General features: G+C 43.0%; 2 protein-coding genes across 2 annotated transcripts; both read left to right on the forward strand.

The window, feature by feature from the left end:
* The first annotated feature begins 1113 nt into the window (after positions 1-1113).
* Positions 1114-7745, forward strand: mcm6 (minichromosome maintenance complex component 6). The gene is made up of 18 exons (XM_073492193.1): positions 1114-1311; positions 1490-1636; positions 2893-3003; positions 3130-3217; positions 3345-3506; positions 3598-3763; positions 3862-4010; positions 4288-4438; positions 4548-4689; positions 4800-4941; positions 5035-5142; positions 5743-5898; positions 6008-6136; positions 6224-6388; positions 6496-6622; positions 6727-6918; positions 7016-7155; positions 7245-7745. The coding sequence occupies exons 1-18, from the start codon at positions 1214-1216 to the stop codon at positions 7356-7358; spliced, it is 2487 nt and encodes an 828-aa protein (XP_073348294.1). The 5' UTR covers positions 1114-1213; the 3' UTR covers positions 7359-7745.
* Positions 7746-7966: 221 nt separating this feature from the next.
* Positions 7967-11080, forward strand: LOC141017277 (uncharacterized). Its single transcript, XM_073491941.1, has 3 exons — positions 7967-8022; positions 8279-8543; positions 10826-11080. Exons 1-3 carry the CDS (start codon positions 7980-7982, stop codon positions 10995-10997), a joined length of 480 nt encoding a protein of 159 aa, XP_073348042.1. The 5' UTR covers positions 7967-7979; the 3' UTR covers positions 10998-11080.
* Positions 11081-11306: the final 226 nt, after the last annotated feature.

Here is an 11306-nt window from a genome sequence, read left to right on the forward strand (position 1 = left end):
CAGACCAGCGACTAAGAGTGGCTATCTACAACAATCATCCCTCACTGGCTTCCCACTGACCTACACTGGCAACAGTGGGTGAATAGTTATTTCTCTGTATCACCCAGGTTCCTATAATTATAGTATTTTAACTGACTTTAACAGTACCTCTAGGTCAAGCTGAACTGACACACATTTGTACCAGAAACTACTTTTTCTTAAAGCAACATTATGTAGAAATTGGCATTTTGTGTGATTTGTACTGTAGGTGCTAACTACGAACAAAACTCATTACGTAATAACAATGTTATGTGTTGAAAACTTGTATGTTGAAGTAAACATGTAAGTAATGCTGTGATCCTACCCTCTCACTGAAGTTACATAGAATAGGAGCAAGTGATGGGGGCGGAGTGGCTGAGACATTCACTCAATTACAAGACACTGAACCGTCAACATGATCTTGAAGGTGCTGTTTTAAGGTGAAAAAGCCATAAGTTGTTGTAGCCTACAGTTGTGTCTTGTGTTTACCACAAGTGAGAAATAACTAATTACTTGAACTAAATAATACAAATACTCACATATATGTATGGGGTGTCTTAGTGGGATATTGTATTGTGTGGAGTTGACTGTTCATGCGAGTGTACCATGGAGTGTACCTAGATAAATGAGTTTTCAGCGCCCTGCAGTGGCCGCAGTGAGGAACTGCAACACTACATTGCAATTGTGGCTTTAAAACACACGACTGATGTTACAGTTGTTATAGTATGCTATAATCACACTAACAACGATATTGACATGTTAACAATAATAATAATAATAATAATAATAATAATAATAATAATAATAATAATAATGTTAATATGTTGTCTGTATTATGTCTACTTTATGTCAAGTTAAAATGACAGAACAGAACAAATAAGCACTTTTTTAATCTCCATTTTTTTCGCCCTGAACTTTATTTGTCTTGAAGCCGGAAACATGCCGCGGGAAAGAGCAGGAGGACTTCACGTCAGTTGCTCCTGATTGGTCACAAGCCGGAGAACGTTTGCATGCTATCGCCGATTGGTCGAAAGCGGCGCGCCAAAGATCACGTGTCTCCCTTTTCGCGCGAAACTGTAGCTCTGTTGTCAGGACTCGAGCGTGCTGTGTGTTCCTGTGTCCGGAGAGCAGCGGTGTGGATCTGTAGCTTGCGGGACTTTTTGAATCCTTTGTCGCAGTTTGACGGTGTTTCAACATGGATGTTGCCACAACGACCGCGGAGAATGCCGGAGAGATGGTGAAGGACGAGCTGGCTGAGAAATGCCAGAAGTTATTCCAGGCTTTCTTGGAGGAGTAAGTCAGTCAGTCAGTCAGGCAGCACCAGGCTTCATTGTGTTGTTGTCGGCCCCAGATCGCGCTGCGCACGAACTGATATCGAAAATATTCTTTAATGTAATCAGTATTTATGAGGATCAGGTGCTTTGTTGATCGATGCATTACAGTTTAATTATCTCTCTGTGTCCGTGCGCAGGTTCCAGACCGGGGATGGGGAGGTGAAGTATGTCCGGGAGGCCGAGGAGCTGATCCGGCCTGAGAGGAACACCCTGCTGGTGAGCTTCACAGACCTGGAGGGCTTCAACCAGGAGCTGGCCACCACCATCCAGGAGGAGTACTACAGGTGAGCTGACACAGCCTGTGTCACACAGGAAGCAACAATTGATCAACACCTTGTTACCTACAGAGATGAAGTGAGCAGCACCACTACCTCACTGGTGAAGCTGGTAGTCTGATACAGTGGTGGAAGAAGTACTCAGATCTTTTACTTAAGTAAAAGTAGTAATAGCACAGTGAGAAAGTACTCCATTACAAGTTAAAGTCCTTCATTCAAAACTTTAAGTAAAGGTACAAAACTAGTAGCATCAGAATGTAATCGGAGTACTAAGAGTAATAGTCCCATTTATAACCCTGACCCATTTCAGAGTTGGGAGGGTTACTTCAAAAATGTAATCCAATACAGTTACTAAGTATTTGTAGCCAGGAACTTTATCCAAATATCACAGCATTAATGTACTTTCTGTTACTTTTGAATGACCTCATTACCAAGTATATGCAGATAAAGTAGAGAAATCTATATAATATCTTTAATTTAATCATAATGTTTTCTGTAAGAACACACACTTTTGTATTTGTCTCTCACTCGAGACCAGAGTGGTGATGTGTGAGACTCAAGTGTTGTCATGTGTGTGTATGCATAGTTACAGACTAGTATATCATTCATTATCTTAATATTGTAGTCCTGTTAGTAATCTCCTTTTTACTGAATACATCTGTATTTTTTGTAACTTCACTGGAGATACCTTTTTTGTATCCTGATTATTTAGTCCTGTTAATGTCAATCAATCAAACTTTATTTGTATAGCACCTTTTTAAACAAATCAAAATACAATTCAGAGTGCTTTACAAGTGACTGAACATAAACATGGTATATTAAGAAAACAAAAACAGGTTGCAATAAAATTAATAATTAAAAATGATAAAAGATAAAAAATAAAAGATAAAAATGAAATGTTGCATGTAAAAGTTGATTTAAAAAATGGGAATAGAATAATATAACAGTTAAATGTAGATAAAAATCTATTTAAATATAGTAAAATAAGAATATAGGTATTATTGATAATATGAATTTGCAAAGTAACAACAACTGTAAGATACATGTAAAGTAAAAGTATAGTGGATTAGAAGTGCAGTATAAGGTGGAAGAAAAATGCTCAAGTAAAGTACAAGTACCTTCAAATTGCACTTAAGTACAGTACCTGGTAAAAGTAATGTTACATCTCATCACTGCTAATAAGTGCACACATTATACTATCTGTATCAGTGACCAACAGCCATAGACAGACTGCTGTGGACTGACCTGAAGGGTTGTGTTTTCAGAGTCTACCCCTTCCTTTGTCGGGCGGTGCGCAACTTTGCTCGGGATCATGGGAACGTTCCCCTGAACAAAGAGTTCTACGTGGCCCTCGAGGATCTGCCCACCAGACACAAGTACGTTCATTTCAGACAGCTTTTATTGGCAAATGATTTGTAAACTTATAGCGCAGTAGTGACTAGTTTGATATGTAAAGCTTGAGCAATATATCAAATCTGACCCTTTTCCTGTGTGTGATCTAGGATCCGTGAGCTGTCATCCATGCGTATCGGCACCCTGGTGAGGATCAGTGGTCAGGTGGTGAGGACACACCCAGTCCACCCTGAACTGGTACGATATCCTGCCGTCAACACATGCATGAAAATAATCAGTGGTGTGAGGTAGCAGCCACACTGATGCATAAATGTAGTAATGTCGAACTTGTCTGATGATTGTTCTGCCTTCTTTGTGGTTGCAGGTGAGCGGCACCTTCCTGTGCATGGACTGCCAGGGGATGATCAAAGACGTCCCCCAGCAGTTCAAATACTCCCCGCCCACCATCTGCAGGAACCCCGTCTGCAACAACCGCTCCCGCTTCCACCTCGACACACACAAATCCAAGTTCATCGACTTCCAGAAGGTAACTTGAGAGAGAGGATACATGAAACGGGTGCGCTGTCGAGAGCATTTGCCCGGTGTTGTCTCATTACGTCTTATCTCTTATTGTTCAGGTGCGAATCCAGGAGACGCAGGCAGAGCTGCCTCGTGGTTCCATCCCACGCTCGCTGGAGGTCGTGCTGAGGGCCGAGGCTGTGGAGACAGCTCAGGCCGGAGACCGCTGCGACTTCACCGGGACCCTCATCGTGGTGCCGGATGTGTCCCAGCTCCGCACTCCTGGTACGACTTTGAGCCTCCAGTTGACCTAAGAAAGTACTTAATAAAATCATTGTAGTTGTTTAGTTTCATCGGACACCTCGTTATTGTCCCCTCTCCAGGAGTGCGAGCAGAGACCAGTACCCGTGTAGCCGGAGGACCACAGGGCTACGACTCTGAGGGTGTGAGGGGGCTGAAGGCTCTGGGAGTCCGAGAGCTTTCATACAGACTGGCTTTCCTGGCCTGCAACGTGGCCCCGACTAACCCAAGAGTAAGAGACTAATAATGAGCACATTTACATAGTCATCACATCTGTTAGATGTTTGGTCCATAAAATGTCAGAAAATCTTGCAAAATGTCCATCAGAGTTCCCAAGATGACGTTCTCAAATGTCTTGTTTCATCCACCACCCAAAGATATTCAGTTTAGTGTCAGGAAATATTTGCATTTAAGAAGCTGGAATCAGACAAGTTTTAACTCTTAGACATAAATAAAGCTCCAAACATGCTTATCTTTCAGTTACAAGTGTGTGTTTCCTCTGGTTATAGTTTGGCGGTAAGGAGCTGCGGGAGGAGGAGCAGACCGCCGAGAGCATCAAGAGCCAGATGACGGAGAAGGAGTGGGAGAAAGTGTTTGAGATGAGCCAAGACAAGAACCTGTACCACAACCTGTGCACCAGCCTCTTCCCCACCATCCACGGTCAGTGCTCCAACTGTCTCTGAACACTTTCTCCAGCCAGGACAGCTCTGGTACATGTTTTTAGAGCCAGAATGTTTTTTTAAGCTCAATGGTGAATTTGATTGTGCAGGAAACGACGAGGTGAAGCGCGGCATCCTGCTGATGCTGTTCGGTGGTGTTCCCAAGACGACCATGGAGGGGACCTCGCTGAGAGGAGACATCAACGTGTGCATCGTCGGAGACCCGAGTACTGCCAAGAGCCAGTTCCTCAAGTATGTGACGCAACGTAGAAAAGTTTCCTTTAACTATATAGAGATTATAGGGACTGAATGACTCACGGATCTGTCGGTCTGAATGGTACTTTAAATGTGTGTGTTTGCAGGCACGTGGAGGAGTTCAGCCCCAGGGCGGTGTACACCAGCGGGAAGGCCAGCACGGCTGCAGGTCTCACGGCAGCTGTGGTCCGAGACGAAGAGTCCAACGAGTTTGTCATCGAGGCCGGAGCTCTGATGCTCGCCGACAACGTGAGTGTTACGAGCCACTGCTGACGGCGAAGGCGGACGTTGTGAAGTATATTCAGTGGTGTTTACCGCAGTGTTTTTTTTTTCTTTCTCCAGGGCGTGTGCTGCATCGATGAGTTTGACAAGATGGACCTCAAGGACCAGGTGGCCATCCATGAAGCCATGGAACAGCAGACCATCAGCATCACCAAGGCCGGAGTCAAGGTAATGGCAGCCGGAGCAAAAATGTAACTTTTGTTGAGGTAATTGTAGCAAAAACGGATATATAGGATTCTTAAGTCTACTTACTGTCAGGCGATTTCATTTTGAAATATGAAACTTTGTCACCCAATTTTGATTGTCTGGTTGTGAGGCAGTCTATCCACACTGAAAAATATTCCAACCTGTTTTTAAACGCAATTAACCTGTTTCAAGTATTCTCTACATTTCTAGTTCAATTTTTCAGAATTCTTGTGCAGCAAACTGCAGCATTCTCTTTTCCAGCGAGGGACGTTCATTTCTAGTGCCTTTTTTAAACAAGTTGATTTGTCCTTTTTAATCTTGAACACTTGTTCTGACCGCCACCCTAACTGAAAAAGAAAGCCTGTTTTGCTCTAATGTTTAAATACATGTGGCTTTAAAATACATTTAAGACTTTATAGGCCTGTTAATGGTGCACCTTTAAGTCTGCAGTACTCAGTCATACACTCTGTATGAATAAAAACACTGGAAAAGCTTGAAAAGTGCTTAAATTTGACAGTGGAAGAGGTGTAGGAACCCTGTCTCTGCAGTAGAATAACCAGGCATTGCCTCCATCTTCTTCAGGCCACCCTGAACGCTCGCACATCCATCCTGGCTGCTGCCAACCCGGTCGGAGGGCGCTACGACCGCAGCAAGAGCCTGAAGCAGAACGTCAACCTGACCGCCCCCATCATGAGTCGCTTCGACCTCTTCTTCATCCTGGTGGACGACTGCAATGAGGTCTGTTAACTTGCTTCTGCGCTGATTATTAAATAAACACATTTTTATTTTTTCATTCTTGCATTTATCTGAACTGGTCTAAAGCTGCGTGCGTCTGTCTGTATCCCAGGTGACGGACTACGCCATCGCCAGACGCATTGTGGACCTGCACTCCCGCATAGAGGAGTCTGTGGACAGACTGTACACTCTGGATGAGATCCGCAGATACCTGCTCTTCGCAAGGCAGTTCAAACCTAAGGTGCGTGTCTGCCTGCGCTGACTCTGCGTTCACATCAGGTTTGTGCGCTTGTGATCTGTATTAACAGTTGCACGTTCCCGTTTGTAGATCTCCAGCGAATCCGAGGAGTTCATCGTGGAGCAGTACAAGCGTCTGCGTCAGCGTGACGGCTCCGGAGGCGTGTCCAAGTCCGCCTGGAGGATAACGGTGCGACAGCTGGAGAGCATGATCCGCCTTTCAGAGGGCATGGCACGCATGCACTGCTGTGACGAGGTGGGCAACGAATGATATTGTAAAGTGACAAATAAGGTTTAGTAATGTAACTACTCACAAGTGTATTACATGATACAGTGTTGACCTTTGTCTCTCTGTGTTTTCAGGTGCAGCCCAAACATGTGAAGGAAGCCTTCAGACTCTTAAACAAATCCATCATCAGAGTGGAGACGCCCGACATCAACCTGGAGCAGGAGGACGAAATGGAGGAGGAGGAGCAGCAGGAGGAGGACGGTACTGACAAATCTACACACTGAGATAAAATGTTACATAGTAGATCAATAATAAGTGTGAAGGACCAAATGATTATTTTAACTAATAAAAACTTGTACATGCAGGAAACGCCATCCCTAATGGAGTGAATGGCGTAAACGGCCATGTTAATGGCGTCAACGGACACGTCAATGGAATTAATGGTCACGACAAAGGCGAGCCTGGCAGCCAGCCCAAACCGTCCCTCCGCCTGTCCTTCACCGAGTACAGACGCATCTCCAACCTGCTTGTGCTGCATTTGCGCAGGGCAGAGGAGGGTAAGAGAGGTTCCTCTTCATACAACTGAAAAGTTTCCAGAATTGCTTTTTCTTTCATCATTCACTCCAACGTTCTTACCAATGTTCTGTGTCGCAGCTGAGGAAGAGGAGGAGCTGAAGAAAAGTGCGGTGGTGAACTGGTACCTGAAGGAGATCGAGTCTGAGATCGACTCTGAGGAGGAGTTGGTCAATAAGAAGGGTCTGATAGAGAAGGTCCTCCACAGGCTGGTGCACTATGTGAGTCCGTCCTTCACAAAAACAAAGCTGAGTCGTTGTTATCCAAGTTTTGACAATAACTGACAAGGTGTGTGTGTGTGTTTCAACAGGATCACATCCTCATTGAGCTGTCTCAAGCGGGGCTGAAGGGCTCAGAGCCAGCCAGCACAGAAGAAGAAGAAGCCGTTATGGTCGTCAACCCCAACTACATCCTGGAAGATTAAACTCCTCCCTTTATCCATGTCCATCCTGTTTGTTTTTCTCCACCGCCCTTACAGCCTCCATCATTGCTGATGTTAAACCTTAACAATAAAGGTGTTTCTGAATGCGCTTATGTAACACATACATAATAGTAGACTGGAGATGTCATACGCCCTGTTTTTGGAGTTTATCTGTACTGTACAAACGAATATGAGCTCTTTAAGGAAAAAAAAGTTTTTTAGGTCAAACTGACTTTTGTAAATAAGCTGCTCTCTTTGCCCCAGTTGTTTGCTGGTTTCTGTCTGTTTGTTTGGCTCTTAGTTTATGGAACCGCCCTGAATTGCTGTTTCTCCATAACTGTATATTAAAGGCATACATTGAGGCTTACTTGCCTCCATGGATTCAAGTTATATTGTATGTCTTTTTGTAAAATTATGATATGTGAATGAAAATAAATAAACTGTTGACATAAACACAACTGCTTGGTTTGTATATAATTAAAAAAAGTAACGAAAGTTGCTTAATTCTTTATTAATAATTCCTCCTGTGTTGTATCTAATAGCTACATCATGATGACCACTAGGTGGCAGCAGGCAGATGTCATAATTGTACTGCGCATGCGCGGCTGACATTATTCAACAAACATGGCGGCACCCTACGTGACAGCAGTCAGGACAGCACTGAAAGGTAAAACACAGGTGTATTAACATTACACCTTCTCTAAAAAGTCTAGGAGCCGCAGTTAAACAGAATTAACATCGAAGTTACCTTCGGCTCGGCCTCTTACAGTGTAATGAACGTCAGACTGTTATTTTGTCGGATCTTTGAATCACACAGATGACTTTCTCACGATGTAACCGGACTCAAGCACCAAATGAACCTCTCCGCTAAGGTGACACAATATTTTTTTTAATGGAAGAATAAACGTGTTTCTTTCTCTTAGGTGTGTACCTTGTTCCCGGCCGGTGGCTCCTCACGCGGAGGAGCAATCCCCCGGCAGTGTGTCAGTGTTTGCGGCTACATGTCTCCCCCGCTGCCTCCCTGTGCAGCAGGACAGACACACAGAGGAGCACCCAGCCACAGAGCACAGCCGCCACCCACACTGACCACAGGAGAGCTGGGGAGGAAGAGGAGGAGGAACCTGAAGGTCCTGAATACATCCCCAAGAAAAAGGCCAAGAACCCCATGATGAAGATTGGCTACGCCTGGTGAGTCTACTCTCCTCATTCATGTACATCTGTGTCTAACAACTAGAAAGGATGTAAACCCCACCTGTAGGAATGTACCTGGATTAATATGTCACGTTTTTAAAGTATGAATGAAAGAATTGGCAGTAATACCAGAATTTGAAGTTGTAATAGTAGCAGATACACACAGTAGTAAAACCATCTGCAGACTGAGTTGTGTCGTGCACATACATAAGTTCCCATCCAACATGGACTTCAAATATACAGTTGTAGAGGTACAACAGCCTCCAGATCACAACAGTCATTCTTATGTAACTGTCACAAAAAGTGATCTCCTTGTAGAGCACAACTCAAGTCATCAGAAATATAAAAATACACTGCACTAAGTAATGCAAGTCATTGTACAGTGAGGAATAAAATATGAACGAGAATTCATCTTGAGTCTCAGCTACATCATAAAACAGGAAGGAGATCCACACACTTTACATGTATTGTATAAATTGTATCAGATATTCTGTCAATGCAATTTGTAAATTATGATTTTGTTGTTCTGTTCTGTATATGTGACACCTATTGCATGTCTGTCCGTCCTGGGAGAGGGATCCCTCCTATGTGGCTCCTCCTGAGGGTCTAAGGACAGAGGATGTGGTTCACTGTACAGATTAAAGCCCACTAAGGGGATTGTGATTTTGGGCTATATTAATAAAATTGATTTGTAGACCAGTAAGCCTCTACCTGAATGTAACCGTGACTGTGACTAGTCAGATTCTGCATTATCTACACTACAGTCATTTGTCAGGAGGCAGTTTGTTTCTAATTTAGGATTGCACCAAACGTCAGCAAACCATTTTTTATTAGACATAAAGAGCAATTTTCCTCGAGCATCATGGCTAGCACACTGCACTGTGAGCAGTGCTCCTGGGGTACTACTTGAAAAAGTTTAATTTTCTGAATAACGTGAAAATAAAGATAAAAAATATATACAATTAAGAAATAAGTTTAGTGTTATAGTGATTATTTAGAGCTTTAGGTCTCAAGGTAAAACCCATTGGTCTGCTGCTGGCTCATTCTCTCAGTCTGAGAGTCAGAGCTACTAAATTATTAATTCTTAACGATCTATATATTGAGCGCTCTTGTCTGCAGTGACAGCTGTTGTGCAGACACTAACAGCTAACATGTTCACAGACTGACAGAAAAACAATGCAAGTGTTTATATTCATGTGCCAGAAGTCACGTAGACACACAGTGTTGAGGGACACAGCAGATGATTATTATTACATTTATTATGTACACCAAGGTACAACAATAGTCTTACACAGCACTCCTCCAACACAATCCTACCTTCATGAAGATAATACTATCTACATTATAATCTCTACACTCATTTATAAAAAGGTGGACAAAATATTAGAAAAACACAAAAAACTGCTTGAAATATGACCAGAAAGTTGGTCCAACACCTTTTCAAAACAGCTTTAACACAAACTTTAATGAGAAAATCATCTATGATCTTACTCTTGTCAGACTCTGCCATGTCATTTTTAAAGTATAGATTCCACCGCATATTTCCATACATACCTACCATTGTTTCACCAGACACAGGAGTCATGTGATATTAGTCCCATGCGAATTGACATTTCTGTGATTTTGGACAGCAGTCAGCAGCCGTGCAGTAAGATCGGCTGAAGTGACGTTTAAACATGATGACAGTTAAACCACAAAGCATCCATTATTTGATCTAAATAAGCTGCAAATGTGTATTTATGCTTCTAACACATGCAAAAACTGCGCAAATCAATTCTAAACTATATTAATAATGTGGCTGCTGAAACGTTGGTGTTACACAGAGCTTTGACATCTCATCCAGGAGATATTGTCAGTAAATAGTGTGATAGTAAACAGACTTCACTGTAAAAAACACTGATGCAGGAGAGTCATTCCTAAATCACAAGAGGTCTTCTGGTAAAACTAGTCTCGTGCGAAAAAGGGCATTAGATTTGTGTACCCAATAATAAACTGTGTGTGAGTGTACAGCATGTGTTCAGCTTACATTTCACAAGTTGTGCCACTCCTTCCCAGCAAATTGTGTTTCTAGAGAGGGAAGACTGGATGATCTAATCACAAGAGGAAACATGAGCACAGTAGATTACCATTAGCTCCCTAACCATGACTCAAACACTCTTACCCTCGCCCTTTTTGCTCCTTCTACACTACACTTGATGTTTTTTCTATGCTCATAATTAATAATGGATACTGTGTGTGTTGCCCACTGAGTAAAACAATTGTTGATCTCTCCCCTCCAGGATGATAGGCCTCCCCACGGGTATCATTAGCTTCATCCTGGCCAAGAGACAAGTGGACAAGAACCGACTGAAACAGCTGAAGATTCGACAGAGGATGAAAAAGTCAAACGAGGGGGATTATGAAGGCAGTCGCTACCGCCATCCTGCAGAAGAAGTTAAACTGGACCGATAATGCTTTGAGATATCATATCCCGAATGTCACTACTGAGGCGGTGTCTCGTGCGCTACAACCCAATGACTGATTACAGAAGGGGTGTCAACTTCATGAGCTTGAGTTTTAAAACATCCAAAAACCTTTTTCAGACGTTCAGAACTGGCTCGTGATTCTTCTAAAGGCTAATGTGGATGGAAATCTGAGAGGGAACGTGCTCGTGACTGAGCCTTAAATCAAGACAGATGTTTTGTTTTTGCTCATGAACACAGATGAATCATACTGTTAATGTTGACTGCTTCATTGAATCTGGAGGATGATCACATTTAT

The sequence above is a fragment of the Pagrus major genome, chromosome 21, assembly GCF_040436345.1.
Source record: "Pagrus major chromosome 21, Pma_NU_1.0".
Taxonomy (NCBI): Eukaryota; Metazoa; Chordata; class Actinopteri; order Spariformes; family Sparidae; genus Pagrus; species Pagrus major.